This window comes from Entelurus aequoreus, linkage group LG21 (assembly GCF_033978785.1).
Source record: "Entelurus aequoreus isolate RoL-2023_Sb linkage group LG21, RoL_Eaeq_v1.1, whole genome shotgun sequence".
Classification (NCBI taxonomy): domain Eukaryota; kingdom Metazoa; phylum Chordata; class Actinopteri; order Syngnathiformes; family Syngnathidae; genus Entelurus; species Entelurus aequoreus.
The window spans coordinates 27,509,692-27,534,112 of NC_084751.1; the positions used below are offsets into that span (position 1 = coordinate 27,509,692).

Below are 24,421 nucleotides of genomic sequence, written 5' to 3' on the forward strand. Positions count from 1 at the left end.
CATTTATGTCGGCAAAGTTTGGATACAAGTTCCATTTTTAAAGCGTCAAGTCAAGCTAAGCTAAGCTCACTCTATCGGCTTCAGTCTGCTCCAACGTTTCAGCCGTTCTTCGTGCTGGCTTCTAGAAGCAGCAGTTCATCCTCCGTATATTCAGGTTAAAAAAGATAAGGTTGTGAATCCTCATTTGTCCAAAAATAGTCATCTTTGCTGTCTGTTACCAAGTCTGCCATGATAGGAGCGCACTCATGTTTGTTTCCAGAAGTAGGAACACACATTTGTTGCCGGAAGTTGGAAGTGTGCTGCAGAAATAAGTTCCGGTTTTGCATAAAATAACCAAAATACGGTAAATATTGAACATATTACATATTGTTATGAACGTGTCTGTCACTACATTATATATAGACCTGCAGAGTGTATATTAAACATTGAGGGAGGATATTGAAGTTGTTTTAGATGGCTTTGAAGGCTACAATGCCCTTTAGCCACATCTTGAAAGCGTTTATCATCTTTGGAATCCTAAAAAAAAACATGCGTGTTTTTGTCACTCATAATGATTTCGAACAATAGGCAAAAATACATTTAAAAAACGCAGTTCCCCATTTTAAAAAGCAATCAACAATCCAACTGTATGGCAATATGTCAAGCATACCATGAAAAGTCTTGACCTCAACGCCATTTTTGATGCCTTCATTTGAAATACGCCTGTGCTTGTCAAAGAGGTATGAGTAACAAGGAAGGAAAGCAAGGAAACGGATGGAAATGTGAATAGACATGGGGACTAACCCTTACAGAACTTTCTCCGCAATAGCACAGAAAGTAAAGTGCATTGTCTTCCCGTCTCTTCAAGTGCAATAACAATTCTGGCATCATGCTCTGTCGGGCTCTCCATTGTTTCTCTCTCTCTGGCTTATTTATGTTGCCAGGGAATGCGGCCAAAAGCGATAAATATAAAAAGTGCCCCAAGAGTGGCATTACAGGACAGGTTGTTGAGAGCAGTGAGGCTTGGAAGAGAGGGGGGTGGGAGTAGTGCAGCAATGACAACATGAGTGATTGTAAATTTAAGGCAGTGAGCACATAAAAGCTAGAGGGAGACTAAAGTACAACAACATTTTCTCCACATTTCGGACAGGTTGAATGACACTTGTTTCCATCTAGAAATTAAATACATCAAAACAAGTGAATATAACCGCTGTAGTGTTTTTTACAATTAGAATTGCCAATTCAGTTCAAACTCCAATGAAAACCCAAACCCAAATGAATACATCTAAATTCTCAGTTTTTGTACACCCATCCTTTCATAGGATTCTGTTTTTGTAGAAACATTTCGCCAAACATTTTGCATAACATCCAAGTCTGTTTGCTCGCACAAAGGTCTTCATTCTTTTTTTTTTTTTTAATGACTACAGCTGCAAAATAAGCCACCATGGGGCCAAAGAGAGTTGCGAGTGCCAGCAATTTGATGAAGACGGTGAGAAACACTGTTGAATTAAAACATGAACTCTCACCTAAACTCTAGGCAGATCAATTCAAATACCAATTCTTCAAAATTACTGTATTTTCCGGACTATAAGGCGCACTTAAAATCTTTTTTTTCCTCAAAACTCGAGAGTGCGCCTTATAACCCGGTGCGCCTAATATAAGGAATAAGTTTGGTTGAGCTTACTCACCTCGAAGCTATTTTATTTGGTACGTGGTGTAATGATAAGTGTGACCAATAGATGACAAGCAAACATAAGAGATAAGTGTAGACTGCACTATGATTGCAGTATGTCTCAAGTAAACAACAACAACATTTTAAATGTTCCATTGAAAATAGGGATGTCCGATAGCGGCTTTTTGCCGATATCCCGGTATTGTCCAACTCTTAATTACAGATACCGATATCAACCGATACCGATATATACAGTCGTGGAATTAACACATTATTATGCCTAATTTGGACAACCAGGTATGGTGAAGATAAGGTCCTTTTTTTTAAAATTAATAAAATAAGATAAATCAATTAAAAACATTTTCTTGAATAAAAAAGAAAGTAAAACAATATAAAAACAGTTACATAGAAAATAGTAATTAATGAAAATGAGTAAAATTAACTGTTAAGGGTTAGTACTATTAGTGGACCAGCATCATGTGTGCTTACGGACTGTATCCCTTGCAGACTGTATTGATATATATTGATATATAATGTAGGAACCAGAATATTAATAACAGAAGGAAACAACCCTTTTGTGTGAATGAGTGTGATTGAGTGTACATGGGGGAGGGAGGTTTTTTGGGTTGGTGCACTAATTGTAAGTGTATCTTGTGTTTTTTATGTTGATTTAATAAAAAAACAAAAAAACAACAACAAAAAAAACATACCAATAATAAAAAAAACGATACAGATAATTTCCGATATTATATTTTAAAGCATTTATCGGCCAATAATATCGGCAGGCCGATGTTATCGGACATCTCTAATTGAAAATATATAACATTACACACAGCGCTCAAAAATATATCAAAATGTTTTAGTACGGCTTTGGTAAGCTATGAAGCCGCACTGCTTGAAGGACAGTCGGCGCATTAAACATACGAGTATTATTGTGGTAGCTCCGTTTTTGTACGACTTACTTTTTATAGTTTGTTTTTTTAACGAAAAATTCGGGCAAAAGTTTGCCCATGTTTTCTTATGGCCAAACATTCCGCGTAACATACCAGTCTGTTTGCCCACACAAAGGTCTCTGTGCTTATTTTTGTTTTGTTACTACTGCTGCAAATAAGCCACCATGGGACCAAAGAAAGTTGTGTGTGCCAGCACTTTGATAGAGAAGATGAGAAACACTTTTGAATGAAAGAAACTCTCTCCTTCACTTTTTTGGCGTGGAGCCAATTCAATTTAAATTCCAAATCTTTAAATTAATTGAATTCACCTTACTTTTTGTATGCTACCCTTTTCATAGGATTCAGTTTTTGTTGAAAAAATTCACAAAAGATTAGGCTTATTTTTTTGTACCGTATTTTTCGGACTATAAGTCGCACCGGCCGAAAATGCATAAAAAAGAAGGAAAAAAACATATATAAGTCACATTTTTGGGGGAAATTTATTTGATAAAACCCAACACCAAGAATAGACATTTGAAAGGCAATTTAAAATAAATAAAGAATAGTGAACAACAGGCTGAATAAATGTACGTTATATGAGGCATAAATAACCAACTGAGAACGTGCCTGATATGTTAACGTAAGAGTCATTCAAATAACTATAACATATAGAACATGCTATACGTTTACCAAATAATCTGTCTCTCCTAATCGCTAAATCCGATGAAATCTTATACGTCTAGTCTCTGACGTGAATGAGCTAAATAATATTATTTGATATTTTACGGTAATGTGTTAATAATTTCACACATAAGTCGCTCCTGAGTATAAGTCGCACCCAAACTATGAAAAAAAATGCGACTTATAGTCCGAAAAATACGGTACTCCAAACATTGGCCGTAAAATACTAGTTTGTTTGCCCGTGCCACGGTCTCTGTGCTTTAGTTTTATTGACTACGGCTGCAAAATAGCCACACAGCGACCAAAGAAAGTTGCGTGTGCCAGCATTTCGACAAAGAAAGTGGAGAAAAAAAAAACTATTCAACAAAAAAGGAACTCTCCCATCTACTCCCTTGGGGTGGAGCCCATTCAATTCAAATTCAAATTCTTCAAAATTAATTGAATTGACATTCCTACCTCTTTTTGTACAACCCACTTTTTATAAGATACATTTTTTTAAAGTTTGCCCCAGGTTATGTATGGCCAAACATCGCACATAACATACTAGTCCGTTTGCCCACACATCAGTCTCAGTGTCGCCTCCCACCCCAACCACCCCACAATGGAATCAAAATAAGGCACTATGGGGCCAAATAAAATAGCAAGTGATAGCACATTGATAAAGAAGGTGAGAAAAAATGAACCCTTTCCTCCACTCCTTCCTAACCCTAATTCTATTCAAATTTGAAATCTTTCAACTTGTTTAACTTAAAGGGGAACTGCACTTTTTTGGAATTTTGCCTATCAAAAGTAGATTTTTTTTCGCTTTGTAACATGTAAAAATTGGCTCGTTCTTGGTGGGTAGCAATGCAGCTAAGCAATCAATTCAACCACTAGATAACTTTAAAAATACAAAATGCCAAAACACCCCCCATCCTCATAATAATTGTGAATAGGCAACTTTTTTTTTTAAAAGTGCAGTTCCCTTTTAAATTTCTGCCTCTATTTTTGTACGCTGCACTTTTCATAGGATTCAGGATTTTTTTTTTTTTAAATATCGCCAAGAGTTTGGCCCAGTTTTCGTATGGAAAAATATTTATTGTAACATACTAGTCTGTTTGCCCATGCCACAGTCTGTGCTTTTTTTGTTTTTAACTATGGCTGCAAAATACGCCACTATAGGCCAAATGGAAGTTGTGCGTGATAGCACTTTGATAAAGAAGGTGAGAAATACTACTGAATCAGAAAAATGCACTCTTCCCTCCACTCCTAACGCATAAAGACAATTCAATTAATGTTCCCCATCTTTAAAATAAATTGTATTTAAATTCCTACCTCCATTTTTGTAGGCCCACCTTAATTCAGATTCAGTTTTCATAAAAAAAAGTCACCAAAAGTCACCAAAAGTTTTGCCTTTTCTGTATGGCCAAACTGCGAGTAACATACTGGTCCACCACCAGTATGGGGCAAAAGAAAGCTGCGAATGCCAGCACTTTGATAAAGAAGGTGAGAAACACGATTGAGTCAAAATAAGGAACTCTTCACCCCTCACTCTTCATCCACAAGTTTTTAATAATTTATCCAATTAGCATTTTTTATGCATGTAAAACTAAATTGATGCTCCATAAAAAGTGTTAAGTGGGAAAAAAGACTACTAACAAAAACCGAGGTACCACTGTAAATACTGTGGACATGTATTTACATTTTTTGCTTGTGGAAATCAAATTTAGACGGACTGAAACAAATGTACACCATTCAAAGAATGTGGGCTTCTTAGTCAATAGAAGTTTAACAATAATTTACTAGGCAAAAAAGCTGCGATGTTCCCATGTTATGAAACAAGGTATTAAACATCGATATAATATTGAAGTGATCAAAGAAAACGTTGCCGTCCAACACTGACAGTTGACTGCTTTTTCTGTCTATGCAAAGTCAAGATTGCACATGTCAGGAATCACGTCAATGCAGGGAATTTCTCAGATTGTTTTCTTGTAAAATCCCTTGTGTATAAAAATCCCCGTAGCGCGGGATTTGCTCGGCGTTTGATGATCACTACTTTAAGCCCTTTTGATCTAACTCTGCAAATGACGCACGCCTGAAGTACAGAAAGAGGAGATTTGGAGCCATCACTGTCAGGTACAGTGGGTGATCGGTGATAAGAGGTCCTGACATCCACGTCCCATTAAATATACGTGATCTGAGGCCGGTGCTAGAGTAGAGCGTCGACAGATAGACAGGTACATCAAAGAAACCCAGCGGTCTGGCTGCAGGAGGAGAAGGTGCCATTGTTGGATCAAAGTGTCAGGGAGGGGAAAAAGTGGGTGGATAGTACCCTATAGATATGTAATCATGCGACACCCAGTGCTGCAGCAGCAGGTTTCATAAGCTCGCCCTCTTTTCTCGCCACCGCTGCAAACAAGACTTCAATCACATGCGCTCTTCTCGCTGACACCCCATCAACTTGACACAATCAAAGCCATGTGTTTGTGTGTTCTGCTTTACATTAATAAGATATATTCACATGACGACGGCCACGTTAAGACCGGAACGCAACAATCCATTCCACATCACATCAATCTACAAAAACAAACACTGTAGCATGGATGCCAGGCAATTAGTTGGCGATGTCACTTTCTTATTAAGAAATATTGCACTCTGAAAGTGTAGGTCTTCTGCATAAAAGACATTTGTAGAAAAAAAAAAACCATACGCTTTGTGAGTGAACCATTATCAAACTCATCACTTGATCAAACACTGCTGTGTAGTATTGTGATGTGTGTACTTAAATGTTCCTTGTTGTAAGTACATGACAGTTTATTTCCTGTTACACACATTTATATTACTACACATCCTAAAACAATGCCTTGAGCCCGACTGTCTGTCAGTCAGCTACAGATGTGTAAGTTGTAAGTTTTGTATTTGTACACTGCATCCAGAAAGTATTCACAGCACTTCGCGTTTTCCACATTTTATACTACAGGCTTATTCCAAATTGGAATTAATTCATTTGTGTCCTCAAAATTCCACGACAATGTGAACACTTTTTAAATTTTTTAGATATTTTCTGCAAAGTTTTTGCAAATAAAAAACTAAGAAATCACATAAACAGAAGTGTTTACAGCCTTTGCTCAATACTTTGTTGATGCACCTTTGGCAGCAATTACAGCCTCAAGTATTTTTGAATACAATGCCACAAGCTTGGCACATCTATCTTTGGGCAGTTTTGCCCATTTTTCTTTGCAGCACCACTCAAGCTCCATCACCTTGGATGGGAAGTTTTGGTGCACAGCCATTTTTAAATCTCTTCAGATATGTTCAATCGGATTCAAGTCCAGGCTCCTGCTGCGCCACTCAAGGACATTTACAGAGTTGTCCTGAAGCCACTCTGATATCTTGGCTGTGTGCGTAGGTGATGCTGCCACCACCGTGCTTCGCTGTAGAAATGGTATTGGCCTGGTGATGAGCGATGCCTGGTTTTCCTCCAAACATGACGCCTGGGATTCACACCAACAGTTCAATATTTGTCTCATCAGACCAGAGAATCTTATTTCTTATGATTTGAGTCTTTCAGGTGCATTTTGTCAAAACTTTTTACTGAGAAATGGCTCCTCTCCGGACACTATACCATACAGACCTGATTGGTGGATTGCTGCAGAGATGGTTTCCTTCTGTAAGGTTCTCCTCTCTCCACAAAGCAATGCTGTAGCTCTGACAGAGTGACCATCGGATTCTTGGCCACCTCCCAGACTAAGGCTATGTCTACACTAAGCTGGATAACCCAATAAGGTTGCCCTCCTTGGATAGTTTTTTAAAAGTGCTGCGTTTATTTCTTGAATCTCCGGCTCTTAGGTATGTATGGACTCATTGATCGTTTACTAACTGAGTTCGGAGAGGAAGTGAAGTCAGAAAGACTGCGCCCCACACAGGAAGTGACGTCAGAAAGAACGCGCCACAGCCAGCTTCATAACATCCGGTTTCCACTCAGAGGAAATCACACAATACCTTAAGAAAAAGCGATTGCAGCTATTTGGGATACAACACCTCTCAGACCGCAAGATAACTTTCGAATGTCCAGGTCAGCTGTGATTCTACTTCCCGAAAAACTTGGTCCATTAGTCGAAGGAGAGACAACGACGATGCGGGCTCCCGTGGATGTGACAAAAAAAGGGTAGCGTCTGCTTTGTATTACCTGGCCGACGAGGGAAGACTACGGAAAACATTGAATGCATTTGGACTGGCAAAGCAGACTGTAACACTTATTGTCCGCCATGTATGTCGCGGACTCAACGTCTAGGTCCAGAGTATATAAAGTCACCAAAAAGGAATGGACAATGAAGGTGAAGGCAAAAGAGTGAGGAGTGTCATGACCAGATATCTACATCCCTAGATTGACTGATGTAAAATGTTCTTTATCACATTGTTTACTTTCAAGTGTCCAATAAAGATGTGATAAATTTATGATGTCTCAGGTGTGATTCACTACAAAAGGGCCCCACTGCGCACTGGATTCCAGTTAATTGAAATACCACAACACTGGATATTGTTCAGATAAGTTAAATTTAATTTAAGAACTTGCACACAAAGCAACACTGGAGGGGACTATGACGTGCGCATTTTCCGCGCATGCGTATTAGTTTGCGTTGCGCTGGCAGACGGAGGGGGTCTTAAACGACCATTGTTTGTGTGTGGACAAGGATAAGGTTAGGTGGGATTTACCCTGGATAACCTTAGCCGGCTTAGTGTAGAAGGGGCCTAAGGCCCTTCTGTTTGTACGGCCGACCAGCTCTAGGAAGAGTCCTGGTGGTTCCAAAAGTCTTCCATTTACGTATAACGCTCATTGCGACCTTCAAGGCAGCAGATACTTTTGTGTACATTTCCCCAGCTATGTGCCTCCCTCTGAGGTCTACAGACAATTCCTTCGACTTCATGCAAAGTTTGTGCTCTGCCATGCACGGTAAAGTGTGGGACCTTATATATATATAGACAGGTGTGCGCCTTTCCAAATCATGTCCAACCGACTGAATTAACCACAGGCAGACTCCAATTAAGCTGTAAGAACATCTCAAGAATGATCACTTAAATGAGGATGCATTTGAGCTCACGTTTGAGCAAATGTTGTGAATACTTATGTTACATGTGGTTTGTTAGGTTTTGGGTTTTTTAATACATTTGCGAAAATGCCTATAAAAACTTTTTTCACATTGTCATGTGGTATTGTGTTTAGAATGTAAAGGACATAAATTAATTTATTAAATTTTGGAATAAGACTGTAACATAACAAAATGTGGAAAAAGTGAAACGCTGTGAATACTTTCCGGATGCGCTTATTTATTTGTATTTTTTTTTAAACAGGCTTCACAACACATCCAAAAATAAAGCCTGGAGACCCTACTAACGGTGTCAAGTCACTTTCAGATGCAGAAGCTGTAAGATTTGTATTTTTATTTCTAAAAACAGACCTTATTATACATCCTAAAGTAAAACTCCAGATGTGGAAGCTGTAAGTTTTGTATAACTTTATTTCAGCACTGTAGATAACATAGGTATGGCTAGTAGCATTGCTAGCGTTTGTGTCCTACTGTCCTGTTATATTGTTGAATGTGATATATGGTAAACAAAATGTTGGACAAGTTAATAGTTACACCGGCGCAAAATGTATTCGATTTCAGAAGTTGAATTAAGACAAAGAGATCGATTAAAGGCTCGGGGCGTTATTGCAGTTATTTTTTTTTATTAGAACCAGTAGCTTTGTCAATATTTGAAATGTTATGAGATAGTGATTTTTATTTTTTTTAGCTGTCAGCTATAATCATCAAAATTATAAACATTAAGGCTGACTTGAAATATTCTACTCTGTGTAGAGTGATTCTGTTAAATGTGAGAGCTTCACTTTTATGATTAAACTACCGAAAAAAATGGCATTTTAAAATTATTAGTGGCTTGTTAATGTCTCTCAATCACGGTTGTCTCGTATGTATGCATGCACGGGAGAGATCTTCGCGAACGAAAATATTAAAAAATGGATGCAATGGATGGTGTGCTGCTGTTAAACAGATGGGCGAGACCATAATTAATTCCAAACACCGCCTTTACGACATGGCATTGTTGTTGTTGTTTTTCTCCATACGTATCTTGGATGGTTGTGCCCTCAAGTCATACACCTAATTGTGACATACAGCAGCTTTAAAGCAATGAAGGCAAATAAATGTACTGTTATGTTGCAGCCAGCAGAGGCGCTGTGGAGATGTGTTCATATTAGGGATGTCAACATGTTTGGCCTCAGATTCGATCTGATTTCGAGTCCCAATCAGATACTTTGACAATATATAGTGGGACTAAAAATGTTGTTTATAGCAAGTAGATAAAGTAAACAATAATACATGTTTATGAAGCTTATCTTACTAAATCTTGAATTTTTGCTAGTATTGTTGTGACATACAATTAACCAATAAAGGGTGCGCAATAATTAAACAAGATCAAAAACGACGATTGGCTCCCATTTAAATCATTTGGGCTTTGCCCTCAAAGCCTTCCTGTATTTAGAGACTTACTCTCTGAGGTTGTAAACAATAACAAAAAGGACCAAAACATTTTGTGTAACAATAAGAACAAGAAAAATATAAATCTAATCACTTTAGTATCATTTACATAGTGATTATTGACTAGGCATTGATGGTATCGACATTTGGATCGATCACCCCTACTTTACACTGAAGTTAGCGGCCAGCTTCCTGTGTCGTCCTGCTCGGCGTGTGTGTGTGTGTGTGTAGCATGCTTAGCCCCTCCTTTTCCTTTAGTCCCCCAGTGATAATGGTACGTAGAAGAAACTTTGTTTATTTTCCAACACGGTGGAGAGGATTTGTATCCTAGTAGTGTTTTTTCGCACTGTGGATTCATTTCAATTTGGTCTGGCAAAAAAAATTTGGTCTTTTGGAATTCACGCATGCATCTCCTGCATGTGTGTAACAAGGTATCCGGAAATGTACCGGTAATTGTGTCTCCTTTAGCGTGCTTCTCTTTTGAAGGAATATTTCACGTAATTATCAGCCGTGGTCAACAACCGTTCGCCAATCAGTTAAAAAGGCAAATATCAGCTCTGATCGGGATCCAGGAATCTTAAGTTCACACTATAGTGGCTGAAATGCTTTCAAATGCCCATAATTTTCTCCTGTAGGGACATGAGAACCAAGTCGACACAACATTTTCATACCATAAACCGATGCAGAGATATGACATATCGTTGGAGGGCTCAGTCTGGAACAGACCAGGGGTTATATTCCAGAAGTGACCAGCGCATAGTTAACATAGTGCAGGATCAAGAGCTGAGACAATTGCAGGAAGAGACCACAGGGTGGTGGCTACCGGTCACCATGACCCCCCATACACTTGATGTTGTTCTGCTGCCCAATGGTGTTTGAAGGATGTGGGGAGATCGTGACAGACATCAAGCAGAGCGCAGGGAGGATGAGAAGAGTGGAGATGAGCAGTAGGGATGTCAAATAGCAAGAGCAATGGGAGGTGAATTCAAATTGTTGGGGGGTGGAGGGAGGGAGGGCATAAAATAAATGTATGAGGTAAATGCTGCTTGTGGAATGCATTTGACAGCTGGCAGACACACACTGCCACAATGAGTCTAACCCGCCCCCGAGGTACCTTCCGAAACCAAGTCCTGCTCTGCGGCACGTACACGGCCAGACAGAGGGGCCAAGTAGTCTGCGACATAACTTACATCCGGGCTCTTGCTTTGTTCCTCGCGTTGGATGGCTTTGTTCACTGGCCAGAGACCGGATATCTACTCAGTGACTGGACGCTGTCTCGCCCCCCCCCCCTGTCTCGTGGTCTCCCCTAACCTTTCCTTACTCATTCTTGAACTTGTGATGACAAATCTATAAAAAGTACAGAAGGTGTCTAGATACCACCTCAAAATGTAGAAGCCATTTTAGTACAGTACATCTTCTCAAGCAACACTACTACCGTATTTTTCGGAGTATAAGTTGCTCCGGAGTATAAGTCGCACCGGCCGAAAACGCATAATAAAGAAGGAAAAAAACATATATAAGTCGCATTTTTTGGGTAAATGTATTTGATAAAACCCAACACCAAGAATAGACATTTGAAAGGCAATTTAAAATAAATAAAGAATAGTGAAGTGAAGTGAAGTGAATTACATTTATATAGCGCTTTTTCTCAAGTGACTCAAAGCGCTTTACATAGTGAAACCCAATATCTAAGTTACATTCAAACCAGTGTGGGTGGCACTGGGAGCAGGTGGGTAAAGTGTCTTGCCCAAGGACACAACGGCAGTGACTAGGATGGCGGAAGCGGGGGATCAAACCTGCAACCCTCAAGTTGCTGGCACGGCCGCTCTACCGCCAGCATAGCAACAGGCTGAATAAGTGTACGTTATATGACGCATAAATAACCAACTGAGAACGTGCCTGGTATGTGGCGAAGTTGGTAGAGTGGCTGTGCCAGCAATCGGAGTGTTGCTGGTTACTGGGGTTCAATTCCCACCTTCTACCTTCATAGTCACGTCCGTTGTGTCCTTGGGCAAGACACTTCACCCTTTGCCTCTGATGGCTGCTGGTTAGCGCCTTGCATGGCAGCTCCCGCCATCAGTGTGTGAATGTGTGTGTGAATGGGTAAATGTGGAAATACTGTCAAAGCGCTTTGAGTACCTTGAAGGTAGAAAAGCGCTATACAAGTATAACCCATTTATCATTATTATATTATGGTAAGAGTCCTTCAAATAACTATAACATATAGAACATGCTATACGTTTACCAAACAATCTGTCACTCCTAATCGCTAAATCCGAAGAAATCTTGTACTTCTAGTCTCTTACGTGAATGAGCTAAATAATATTATTTGACACATAAGTCGCTCCTGAATATAAGTCGCACCCCCGGCCAAACTATGAAAAAAACTGCGATTTATAGAGCGAAAAATACGATACTATAAATGAGACTTTGAGTAGTCTGTGTGATGGGGAAGGGATCTGTGGTTCCTAACGCTACGTCTCAGATCACGTTACTGGTTTGTTCGTTCTCTCTCAAAATGGCTCGGGAATCTGTGAGATTGACACTATTTTGATCATATCTATTTAACAGAATCAGAATCAGAAACACTTTATTAATCCCCGAGGGGAAATTAATATTTTCAGCACAATCCCATTCAAGATCAGACAAACATTACAGGGAGACAGAACAGGATCGCTGACGGGTCTGCCAACTTCCTGCACCCCTTACAAAAAAGGTGAGAAACTGGTAAACGCTGGGGGGCGGGGGTTGAGAAAAAAAAATTCAGTCTAAACCTGGGCCCCTGGAGAGGGGGTCCAAACTGAAGCCAGGGGGGGGGGGGGGGGGGAACCTCATAGCCATAGCACACACACATGTGTGTAATAGGGAAACTTCAAAGAACACAAAGGCCATTTAAGACATTAAAAGAGCAGAGCTGATGCAACCAGCCACTTCTACACAGCCACAAAAGTAAAACAACAACAAAAAAAACATATACACTGTGGTGGCCTCTCAGTGGCCTTGTGGTTAGAGTGTCAGCTCTGAGATCGGTAGGTTGCTAGTTCAAACCCCGACCGAGTCATACCAAAGACTATAAAAAATGGGACTCATTACCTTCCTGCTTGGCACTCAGCATCAACGGTTGGAATTGGGGGTTAAATCACCAAAAATGTTTCCCGAGCGAGGCCACCGCTGCTGCTCACTGCTCCTCTCACCTCCCAGGGGGTGAACAAGGGGATGGGTCAAATGCAGAGGACAAATTTCACCACACCTAGTGTGTGTGACAATACTTTAACTTTAATCTTATATTTACTATCTAGAAAAAATGACTCAGCACAGTCTCTACTGACTAAATAGCAGGCAAGTCAGTGCCAAGATAATTGTTTCTTGCTCACAGTCAAGCAGATAACTCACTAAATATTCACTCTTTGAACATGTTCACTGTTAAGTGTACTCATATGTTGACTATGTTGACTTATTTTTAGAGGACACAAAATCTACACAGCAATATTAGCTTATGTTGAAGAGGTTCATTTAGCCTACTAATGTGTATTTATAAGCGTTTGATTTATATAGGTTAGTAAGGTAAGGGGGTAGGGCGGGGCGCCCCCTGTCGTCGTTTGGGAGACATCCAGACGACAGGGGGCGCCCCGCCCTACCCCCGGCGCACACCAGGGGACACCGCCATCCTACCACTTCAGGTGGGATGGAACAATCCATATAACACGTCACAGATGACGTCACGCTAACATCATGTGACACCTCTGATGAAGGCTGCAGAAGCAAGATAGCCGAAACTTGTCAGGTACAAAACTTTACCTTACCTTATAATAATAATAATAATAATAATAATAATAATAATATATACCTATATAAATCAACCACTTATAAATAAGCAATATTAGCTATAAACAACCTACTCTGAAGTATATCCTGGTTTATAATATAACTAAAAAAGCACTCTGAGTGAGCAGACTTCCGCCAGGCCCTACTTGTCAATATTTAAAATTAGTCACAAATCCAGATGGTGATCCGGATGGGCACTTGTTCCTTATCCCATTTCTGATATTCCCAAAAAGTTGAATCAAAATCCATTCAATTTGTTTTTAGTTATCTACAGCAGAATGAAAGAACCAGATTGGATCTTTTTGTCAGTAACTGTGTCTTTATCTCTGTGGGTGTAAGCGGAGCCACTAAGGCACATGCGCATGCCCACACCCATGCGCACGTCCAAGCCCATGCAAGTTGAGGCTTGTAACGTAGCGGAAACTATCTGGATCAGTCTCTAAATGTAATGACCTGTTATTTATATTATATTGAACATTTCCTAAAAGTCTGACAAAAATATGGCAATAACTAGGTATCCATAGCGGATTCAAAGAAACGCAGTCACCCACTGTTTTTGTCTCTGCGGGTGGAGGTGGGCGCAGCGCGCGCACACACACACGCACGCACGCACGCACGCACGCACACGCGCACGCACACACACACACACACACACACACGTTGAGGTTCATAATGTAAAAGTGAGGTAACGTGGTAGAAATTATCTGGATCAGGCACAAAATATAATAAATTTCGGACATTTCCTGAAAGTTTTATTGAAAATTGGCACACAACTTTTGGAGGTATGATGATCACTAACTTAATGACTAACAATACATAGGTACGATTACATAGGCAGCTGAAATGTGAGGCGTGTCAGATACTGTGGGTTACTGTGTGACTAACAGTGTTGGGACTAACGCAATACAAAGTAACGCGTTACTGTAACGCCGTTAGTTTCGGCGGTAACTAGTAATCTAACGCGTTATTTTATTATATTCAGTAACTCAGTTACCGTTACTACATGATGCGTTACTGCGTTATTTTACGTTACTTTTAATGTAGTATCAATCAATCAATCAATGTTTATTTATACAGCCCTAAATGACAAGTGTCTCAAAGGGCTGTACAAGCCACAGTATAAAGTGTGTTTTATCGGAGCGCTGATTCTTCTTGTGTCACAAACCAGAGAAGAGAGACATGCACTCTGTGTGTGTGAGTGTGAGTGTGGGGAGGTGGAGGAGAAGGAGGGGGGGGGGGGGGGGGGGGGGGGCGTGTCTGATCATGGCGGAGCCAGAAGTCGAGTTTGTTAACATGGAGATATTTTCACTACTTTTCTTTTGTCGAGCACAAAGAAAATAACATTTTAGTTAAATGTAAATTGTGCTTTGGATCAAAGATCCCATCTACTGCCCAAAACAGCAATTCAAATCTGCTGAAACAAGCTACATAAGCAACATGCTTCGACGTACTAACAGCATTTCATGATTAATATTTATAAATTAAGATTTTTTAAATAAATGACACTAGAATATGCACACGTTTGATTGGTAAATCATAGTGTAACGACCTGGAATGACACTTTATGTGTGGTGTTGGAGTTGTCCGACTTTTTGTGTGGCTGTAAACGCATCACTGGCTAAGTGCCATATGTGCATGTGTTGGCGCAAGTGAGAAAGACCGAGCGGCTGCTGTTGATATAACAAAGTTGCTTTTGGTCTGGTTTGTACTGCAGAAAATGACCACTTTTGCTAGATATCATTTTTTTTACTAATGTTTTGGTGATGTGTTCATGGCCGACAATAAAGAGTTTTGCTCAGTAATGTGATGGATGGAATTCATGTCCTCAAAGCGTCTCGACAAACGTTACAATATTTGAACAATGATGACGAAAACTGTTTTCTCTGTCGTGTCCGTGTCGTGTCGAAAATTGTTATGCGCTTATTTTTTTATTTGATTTTGTGCGTGGCATAGATTTGCCGTGCGCAGAGGATGCTTGAACAGTGCGCAATTGCACGGGCGCGCACCTTAGAGGGAACGTTGCTGTCAATTCTCTTATATACTCTTTCATCCTAGACTTCTAGAGTGTTTGACTATCACATCACTCTAAATGTATAGACTATAAAGCAGAGGTGTGGACTCGAGTCACATGACTTGGACTCGAGTCAGACTCGAGTCATGAATTTGATGACTTTAGACTCGACTTGACAAAATGTAAAGAGACTTGCAACTCGACTTAGACTTTAACATCAATGACTTGTGACTTCACTTGGACTTGAGCCCTTTGACTTGACATGACTTGCTACTTTCCCCAAAACCTAAAGCTTAAAAAGTTATTTGGGAGCGCTCCGTAGCTTTCATTTTGTACGTGTCTGTCTATCAGCGTGTTGTTCCTGTCAGCTGGTGTGCTCTCAGTACAACAGCCAATCAAATTAGATCTACATTGTTTTCATCACACAGCATTGATCCAATCAAATTGCAGGACAACCAATGAACAAGAGTTGTCAAACAACGCGCCAGTGAGAAAGATTTATACCAAAGTTGGTTTCGTTCGGGTATAAAAACTACGACTTGGTCAACGAATTGCCGTATGCAAATCACGCAGTTCGAATATTACAGACGGAGACGCAACAACTTCCAACTTCGTTCGACATTTGAAGTTGCACAAAGAAGGGTAAATTTTGAATGTAAGATAACGTTTATTGGCTAAGTAACGTGACTTTTATTTGCTGTGTAGTTAAATCAGTGAGGCTGTAAACTCACTGCTAACGTCATAACCATAGACATCTTCTAAGGGTACACAGCATCGAGCGCTACTGCCTACTGGCGCAGACGAGACGCGGGGCCGCCATCTTGGAGTGGTGATCCGCTCCACTCAGTGCAATTCATTTGGCAGGAGCAATGAACTGTCAGCACATTTAATTCATTTTACCTCACTGAATACCACTCATTTTCACACACTTTTTTGTCATACGTGTAGCTATGATAACGGACACATGTTTTATTATTCATAGTTTGCTTAACAGTAATAGAATATTCGTATACGCTATAAGTGACCAGACGTCCGAGATTAAAACTGGGAATATAATCCCAGAGAAGGGGGAAAAAAACGGTCAGCTATTTTTAAATTAAAGAAACAATATGATTACGTTACTATGCTACATAAACAATGTATGAATACATTAGATATCTATATATCTTATAGACCGTATCTCTGTTGCTGCAGCAGCAGAGAGTTTATTCTGTCGTGACACTTTGTATTGATATTTTGTATTACATTCTTCCCTTAAATGATCATGTTTACAGTGATTGTTATATATGTATTTTTTATGTATGTCGCTTTGGATAAAAGCGTCTGCCAAATACTTAAACATATATAAACACCTGAAAGTCTTTATATCAGCTAAAACCACCAATCTGTTTCACTGGATTCAGAATAAAACCAAATTCTGTTTTACCCAACAATGTCAGTATTTGAATATTGTTACTTGAAGACTTATTCCTGGTTACAATTACACTGTTAAGAAAGTATTGTCTTATATTTTGCCTAAAATGAGAATGCATCATAATCAATGGCGGCTTGTGAATTTTGTTTTAGGTGGGGCAGAAAGTTTGTAAACCAAACCCCTGTAGGGGCGTCATCCTCCCCCAGAAGATTTATTTGTGATTTTCACATACAAATATTGAAGATCTTTGCTCCTTCTCAACTCTGTGGTAATGTTGTTTTCATAAAATACAACCAATAGTACATTAATGTTAAATCTTACTTGTGAAAAGTAATCCCCCGATTCCTATTTTCAACAGTCCGCTCATTTGAGCAGGAAAACGCTGAACACCAGCCCGGCATCTTTGTTTTCTACCTGTCAACTGTCAGTTTAGGCTGCTCGCCGGCTCCTCATCACCACTTCAAGATGCAATTTGCTCGCGTCACAGCAACCAATTGTCAACAAACTAATAATAATAATAATAACTACTATAGCAGCCGCAACATTAATGCTGCCACAACGACGACTCTTACTGACCTACTGCCTTTGGTAATGGCACCATTCCCAAATTATGTGGGCTCTATTGATAACCTCACTAACAACTTTAATGACGCCCTGCGCGACACCATTGATAGTGTAGCACCGCTAAAGCTAAAAAGGGCCCCTAAAAGGCGTACCCCATGGTTTACAGAAGAAACTAAAGCCCAGAAATTATCATGTAGAAAGCTGGAACGCAAATGGCGTGCGACTAAACTTGAGGTTTTCCATCAAGCATAGTGTGATAGTTTAATAACTTATAAACGCATGCTTACCTCAGCTAAAGCTAAATATTACTCAAATCTCATCCACCTCAACAAAAATGAATTTCTTTAATAAGAAAATTGAAGTCATTAGAAAAGAGATTAAAGACAATGCATCTCAGCTACAACTGGGTTCTATTAACACAAATACGACTGTATATACGACGGATACCGCCCTCCAAAATAGTTTCTCTCTCTTTGATGAAATAACATTGGAGGAATTGTCAAAATGTGTAAATGGGACAAAACAAACAACATGTTTACTTGACCCAATTCCTGGGAAACTTATCAAGGAGCTTTTTGTATTATTAGGTCCATCAGTGTTAAATATTATAAACTTATCACTTTCCTCTGGCACTGTTCCCCTAGCATTCAAAAAAGCTGTTATTCATCCTCTACTCAAAAGACTTAACCTCGATCCTGATCTCCTGGTAAACTACCGGCCGGTGTCCCACCTTCCGTTTATCTCGAAAATCCTCGAAAAAATTGTAGCACAGCAGCTAAATGAACACTTAGCGTCTAACAATCTCTGTGAACCTTTTCAGTCCGGTTTCAGGGCAAATCACTCTACGGAGACAGCCCTCGCAAAAATGACTAATGATCTATTGCTAACGATGGATTCTGATGCTTCATCTATGTTGCTGCTTCTTGATCTTAGCGCCGCTTTCGATACTGTTGATCATAATATTTCATTAGAGCGTATCAAAACGCGTATTGGGATGACAGACTTAGCCTTGTCTTAGTTTTACTCTTATCTTACTGACAGGATGCAGTGTGTCTCCCATAACAATGTGACCTCGGACTATGTTAAGGTAACGTGCGGAGTTCCCCAGGGTTCGGTTCTTGGCCCTGCACTCTTTAGTATTTACATGCTGCCGCTAGGTGACATCATACGCAAATACGGTGTTAGCTTTCACTGTTATGCTGATGACACCCAACTCTACATGGCCCTAAAGCTGACCAACACGCCGGATTGTAGTCAGCTGGAGGCGTGTCTTAATGAAATTAAACAATGGATGTCCGCTAACTTTTTGCAACTCAACGCTAAGAAAACGGAAATGCTGATTATCGGTCCTGCTCAACACCGACATCTATTTAATAATACCACCTTAACATTTGACAACCAAACAATTAAACAAGGCGACTCGGTAAAGAATCTGGGTATTATCTTCGACCCAACTCTCTCGTTTGAGTCACACATTAAGAGTGTTACCAAAACGGCCTTCTTTCATCTCCGTAATATCGCTAAAATTCGTTCCATTTTGTCCACAAGCGATGCTGAGATCATTATCCATGCGTTCGTTACATCTCGTCTCGATTACTGTAACGTTTTATTTTCGGGCCTCCCTATGTCTAGCATTAAAAGATTACAGATGGTACAAAATGCGGCTGATAGACTTTTGACAAAAACAAGAAAGTTTGATCATATTACGCCTATACTGGCTCACTTGCACTGGCTTCCTGTGCACCTAAGATGCGACTTTAAGGCTTTACTACTTACGTATAAAATACTACACGGTCAAGCTCCTGCCTATCTTGACGATTGTATTGTACCATATGTCCCAGCAAGAAATCTGCGTTCAAAGAACTCCGGCTTATTAGTGATTCCCAGAGCCCAAAAAAAGTCTGCGGGCTATAGAGCGTCTTCTATTCGGGCTCCAATACTATGGAATGCCCTCCCGGTAAAAGTTAGAGATGCTACCTCAGTAGAAGCATTTAAGTCTCATCTTAAAACTCATTTGTATACTCTAGCCTTTAAATAGACTCCCTTTTTAGACCAGTTGATCTGCCGTTTCTTTTCTTTTCTTTTCTACTCTGCTCCCAACCCGGGGTGGACCGCTAGCCTGTCCATCAGATGGGGACATCTCTACGCTGCTGACCCGTCTCCACTCGGGATGGTTCCTGCTGGCCCCACTATGGACTGGACTTTCGCTGATGTGTTGGACTTTCACAATATTATGTCAGACCCACTCGACATCCATTGCTTTCGGTCTCCCCTAGTGGGGTGGGGTTACCCACATATGCGGTCCTCCCCAAGGTTTCTCATAGTCATTCACATTGACGTCCCACTGGGGTGAGTTTCCCTTGCCCGTATGTGGGCTCTGTACCGAGGATGCCGTTGTGGCTTGTACAGCCCTTTGAGACACTTGTGATTTAGGGCTATATAAATAAACATTGATTGATTGATTGATATGCCATGGAAATACAATGTTAACACTTTTGTACAAATAAGTACAGTTGCACTTATTTTTGCAAATGTGTTTATTCTGTAAAGGAATGAGTTAAATGTTTAAAATTGTTTAAACTATTAAAATGACTGGTTAATAGTGCTATTATGAATTGCAATGTCAGTACTATTTTCTTTCCTGCTATTTTAAATGCACGTGTTTTAATAAATAAATACAGCGGTTTAAAAGCATACACAATCTGTGTAAATATATTAGTCTGTGGTCAAAAGGACTTGAAAGGACTCGAAACTCAAAATGCAGGACTTGTGACTTGACTTGAGACTTTCCAGTCTTGACTTTGGACTTGACTCGGGACTTGCCTGTCTTGACTCGGGACTTGACTCGAGACTTGAGGGCAAAGACTTGAGACTTACTTGTGACTTGCAAAGCAATGACTTGGTCCCACCTCTGCTATAAAGTTCACAAACATAAAGAGGGATGCTAGTGGGCCAGGCCAATCTTTCCTTATCTCGAAACTAAAACTGGGGAAATGTGTAGAGTGTTCTGAGCTTCAGACATGATTTTGTGTCAGAATTCTTTAAGGAAAAAATGCCTGGTTAGGCTTTGTGTATGTAGTGTGTGCCTTTCTTGCTTTACAGCTATGTTGTTATTATGCTGTTTGTTACTTATGTATGTTATGTTGCAGCTATTTAAAATTGTTTTGTCAATGTGTTCTGGCCAGAAACAAATTGGCCTTTGTAACATATCTTTGTCTTTGTGTGTTGTATGTAGACCACATTGCTTAGCAGAGTTCAGTGATGCAAATGCATGTCAAGTTGATCAACACATTGTATTATTCTCCAGTGCAATAACAGTACTGAAATGAAGGCTAAAGGGCATTAATGGGAGCTTTAAAAAAAATAAGAAAAAAATAAGTAACTAAATAGTTACTTTTCAAAGTAACGCATTACTTTTTGGTGTAAGTAACTGAGTTAGTAACTGAGTTACTTTTGAAATGAAGTAACTAGTAACTATAACTAGTTACTGGTTTTCAGTAACTAACCCAACACTGGTGACTAAGTCAGATACTGTAAAGCTAGAAATACATGATGTATCCCACAGGACATCACTGTATAATATTATATACATATGTTCCATAAAACAGTTTCCAACTGTTAAATAATTTCAAATGTGAATCCTAACTGTCTTTTGAATTACATTGAATATATAAGATCTGACCTGTGTTTTGTGCACGATAAAACTCTGCAGCAGAAGACTATAAAACAGTAACAAATTTCAAAACAATTCAAAGGATTTCTCTTTCAAATCCAATCAGCTTTGAGGCAAAATTACTGTATGCGTGATTAGAATCTGTCATAACAAACAAGGTTTAATCTGTAGCTGATCGACGCTGCACATTTGGCAGCAACTCCAACTGAACAGTAAGCTCATAAATCATGGTACATATTTAGACCTCTGTCAAATCTCACCAGATCATGCTGCAGTTAGTTTTTTTCTTATGGATATGAGATCTTTGCCTCCTATTAGCAATGAATGCACACGATTGCATTTGCTCACTCTTCAAGTTTACCTCTTGGCAGATGACTCATTTGCATTCAAGAGACTGTTCAAATGCCCTATTGACTAAAGAGCCCTGCCTACTAACCTGGGCTGCTAATAGCTGGCAACTTACTGTTGACGACATGCTGAGGAAACATACAACTCTTAAGTCCAAGTTGACCCCATCTTTCATTTGTGACCGACATGAATAACTGGAAATGGCGTTCTTGGCAAATGCAATGAAAAACATACTGATGCGAGCGGGACGGTCTTGGCTCAAACACGACATAATGGCCCAGAAGTCGAGAGAGGAAGGAAAAAGGAAAACACCGGAGCAAAGGGAAGACGCTCTGGCTCAGATAAATGGGAAGGAAGAAAGAGTGACATTAGTGAACTCAGCCGACCTACTGACACCCCAGTCAAACACAAATAACCTTGGATACAACAATGCTAAAAGGCAAACAAGAGGTAACAAAATCACTTTCATACATGTGGAATTCACACACACACTGTGTTCAATGAGTTTTGGGATGAAGACAGGCATGAACACAATTTTTTTCCTCAAGTCTACTACCTATTTTAATGTTTTACACGCATCTAACCACAAGGAGGCAGTATTTGGTACACTATGGAGCAGATACAGCTCAATCCAGTGTCTAGCCACTAGATGTCACCAAAGCCTAATTTAAAGCAAGCCAGTCCCAACATGAATGAATGGCAATGTGTAGACTGCAGACTAACCATCACATTGATTATATTTATTTAAGCAACAAAATTAGATTCCTATATTATTTTTGTTGATGTATCCTAACTTGATTATTTAACCACTAAACTGACAAGTACAGCAAAGTGAGCAAAGTTTCATGATGTATTTCCCCATTGGGCCACCAGAGGTTACTGTCATCAATACATTTATAACCATGCTATGTTACATCAGATAGGATACCGACCAAGACAAGGGGGTAAGATTAGGTACTCACAGAGCACAGATGGGGCAGGAACCTCTCTATGTCATTCATGTCTATGCCATCATCTTCTTCAAATGTGTTTTTGCTCATCCTGGAACAGAGGATGCAGAACAAGTGCCATTAGAAAAAAAACAGCAAGACTCCATATGTAATTTTGACAGGACAAGACACGAGTTCTCACCCCTCTCTGTCAATGTGCGGCAGATGCTTTGGTGCACCTCTCAGGTGTTTTCTGTGGAAGTGGCTGAAGTCCAGCTTATCTGGCTGCACATCCCAACCTGTACCTCTGCAACAAGACACAAGTCCATAGTACAACATACCGTAAGGAGCACATGTCTGCATATGATGAGTACCCGAGTGAGTCCATGGTGTTAGCAGCCCATATGTCTGTGCCCAGGATGTCAAAGGAACCATCTCTGTTGCCATTCTACACAGCACAAAACACATGGGGAAAAACAGGATGTCACAAATCATTATAAAGCATAGCTTGCTTACTTACAGTATGTCACACAAAACAAAACTGAAGTAGAAGGTAGGAAGGTAGAAAGACACTTGATTTGCATCATAGAATTGTGAATATTTCCTTTAAGAATAGCAAAGACTTGCAAAGTCGTGAATGCTGGAGTCTTACAACTTGTGTCTACCAACAATACCTGGAACTAGTGCTGTCAAGCGTTTAACAAAAAATAAGTAAATAATTAATTATCATTTGTAATTAATTTATCTACTTAATCTTGTTTTCAATCTCACCTAAAAAATGCAGAGAAAAGCCCTCAACTTGAGATATTTTACATTTATACCATTATTATTAAGATAGGTATATACAGTGCATTTGCAAAGTTCACAGTGTTTAATTGTTTCCACATTTTGTTTTGTTGCAGCCTTATTCCAAAATGTAATAAATGAATTGTTGTCCTCCAAATTCCACAGACAATACCCCATAATGACAATGTGAAAAGTTTTAAATGTTTTAATTTTGCAAATTTATTAAGAATAATAATAATAAAACAAATAATAAAGAGACATCCTGGATGAAATATTTTTTGCCGCGCCCATTCTCCATTGTGACTGTAAAAAGTATAATTTGTATGTAAAATTCGTTTTAAGTACACCTCTACCTAAAATTGTATTCTAATTATCATTAAAGAAAACAACACACCGGTCTTTTCTCGTCTCCCACCGAAGTCACATTGAAGACAAGTGCTACGTACATCAGGTGTTGTTTTTAAGTCTGTAAAGCACTTTGTGTAGCATTTCTTTTATGTATGAAAAGTGCTGTATAAACAAAGTTTGATTTTATTTTACACACTTCATCATATTCTAGAATGGCAAAAAAACATGTTTCCAAAGGTACCTGAGGGCCCACCCAACTATTTAAGAAGGACTGGTTTAAAAGGGAACTGCACATTTATTGAAAATGTGCCTATCGTTCACAGTCCTTATGAGAGACAAGAAGAATTTTTTTTTTTTTTTTGCATTCTAATTTGTAATAATCGGCTTATTGGCTAGCAATTCAGCTAGTAGGATGAATCCATTCTGCCACTAAATCCCTTTGAAAATGCAAAAACCGCTAACAATACTTCATTCCGTACCCTGTATAATAATAACCAAGATGGAGTGACATTGTTATTGTAAGAATGAATACTGTAAAAATATTTTTCTAGCGTAGTAAGTCATCGCCATACTATACTACATTAGCCATAAGCTAGCTACGGCAAGAGGTAAGCTAGAAACTGCGTCAACAGCTGAAAGGCTTTTGAGTTTGTAACGCACAACAACACGACACTAATCTTTACTGACTGAAAAACATGAACAATCATATGACAGTATCTGTAAAGTATTTATTATTTCATG

General features: G+C 39.5%; 1 protein-coding gene across 1 annotated transcript in view; it reads right to left on the minus strand.

Moving 5' to 3' along the window:
- ctif (CBP80/20-dependent translation initiation factor) overlaps positions 1–24,421 on the minus strand; it is a 123,877-nt gene that overhangs the window by 54,566 nt on the left and 44,890 nt on the right. Inside the window, exons 5-7 of the mRNA XM_062031334.1 lie at positions 22,921–22,994; positions 22,749–22,853; positions 22,580–22,658 (exon numbers count right to left, since the gene is read on the minus strand). Of these exons, the coding sequence (XP_061887318.1) occupies positions 22,580–22,658; positions 22,749–22,853; positions 22,921–22,994 (258 nt within the window). The remainder of the gene's footprint in view (positions 1–22,579; positions 22,659–22,748; positions 22,854–22,920; positions 22,995–24,421) is intronic.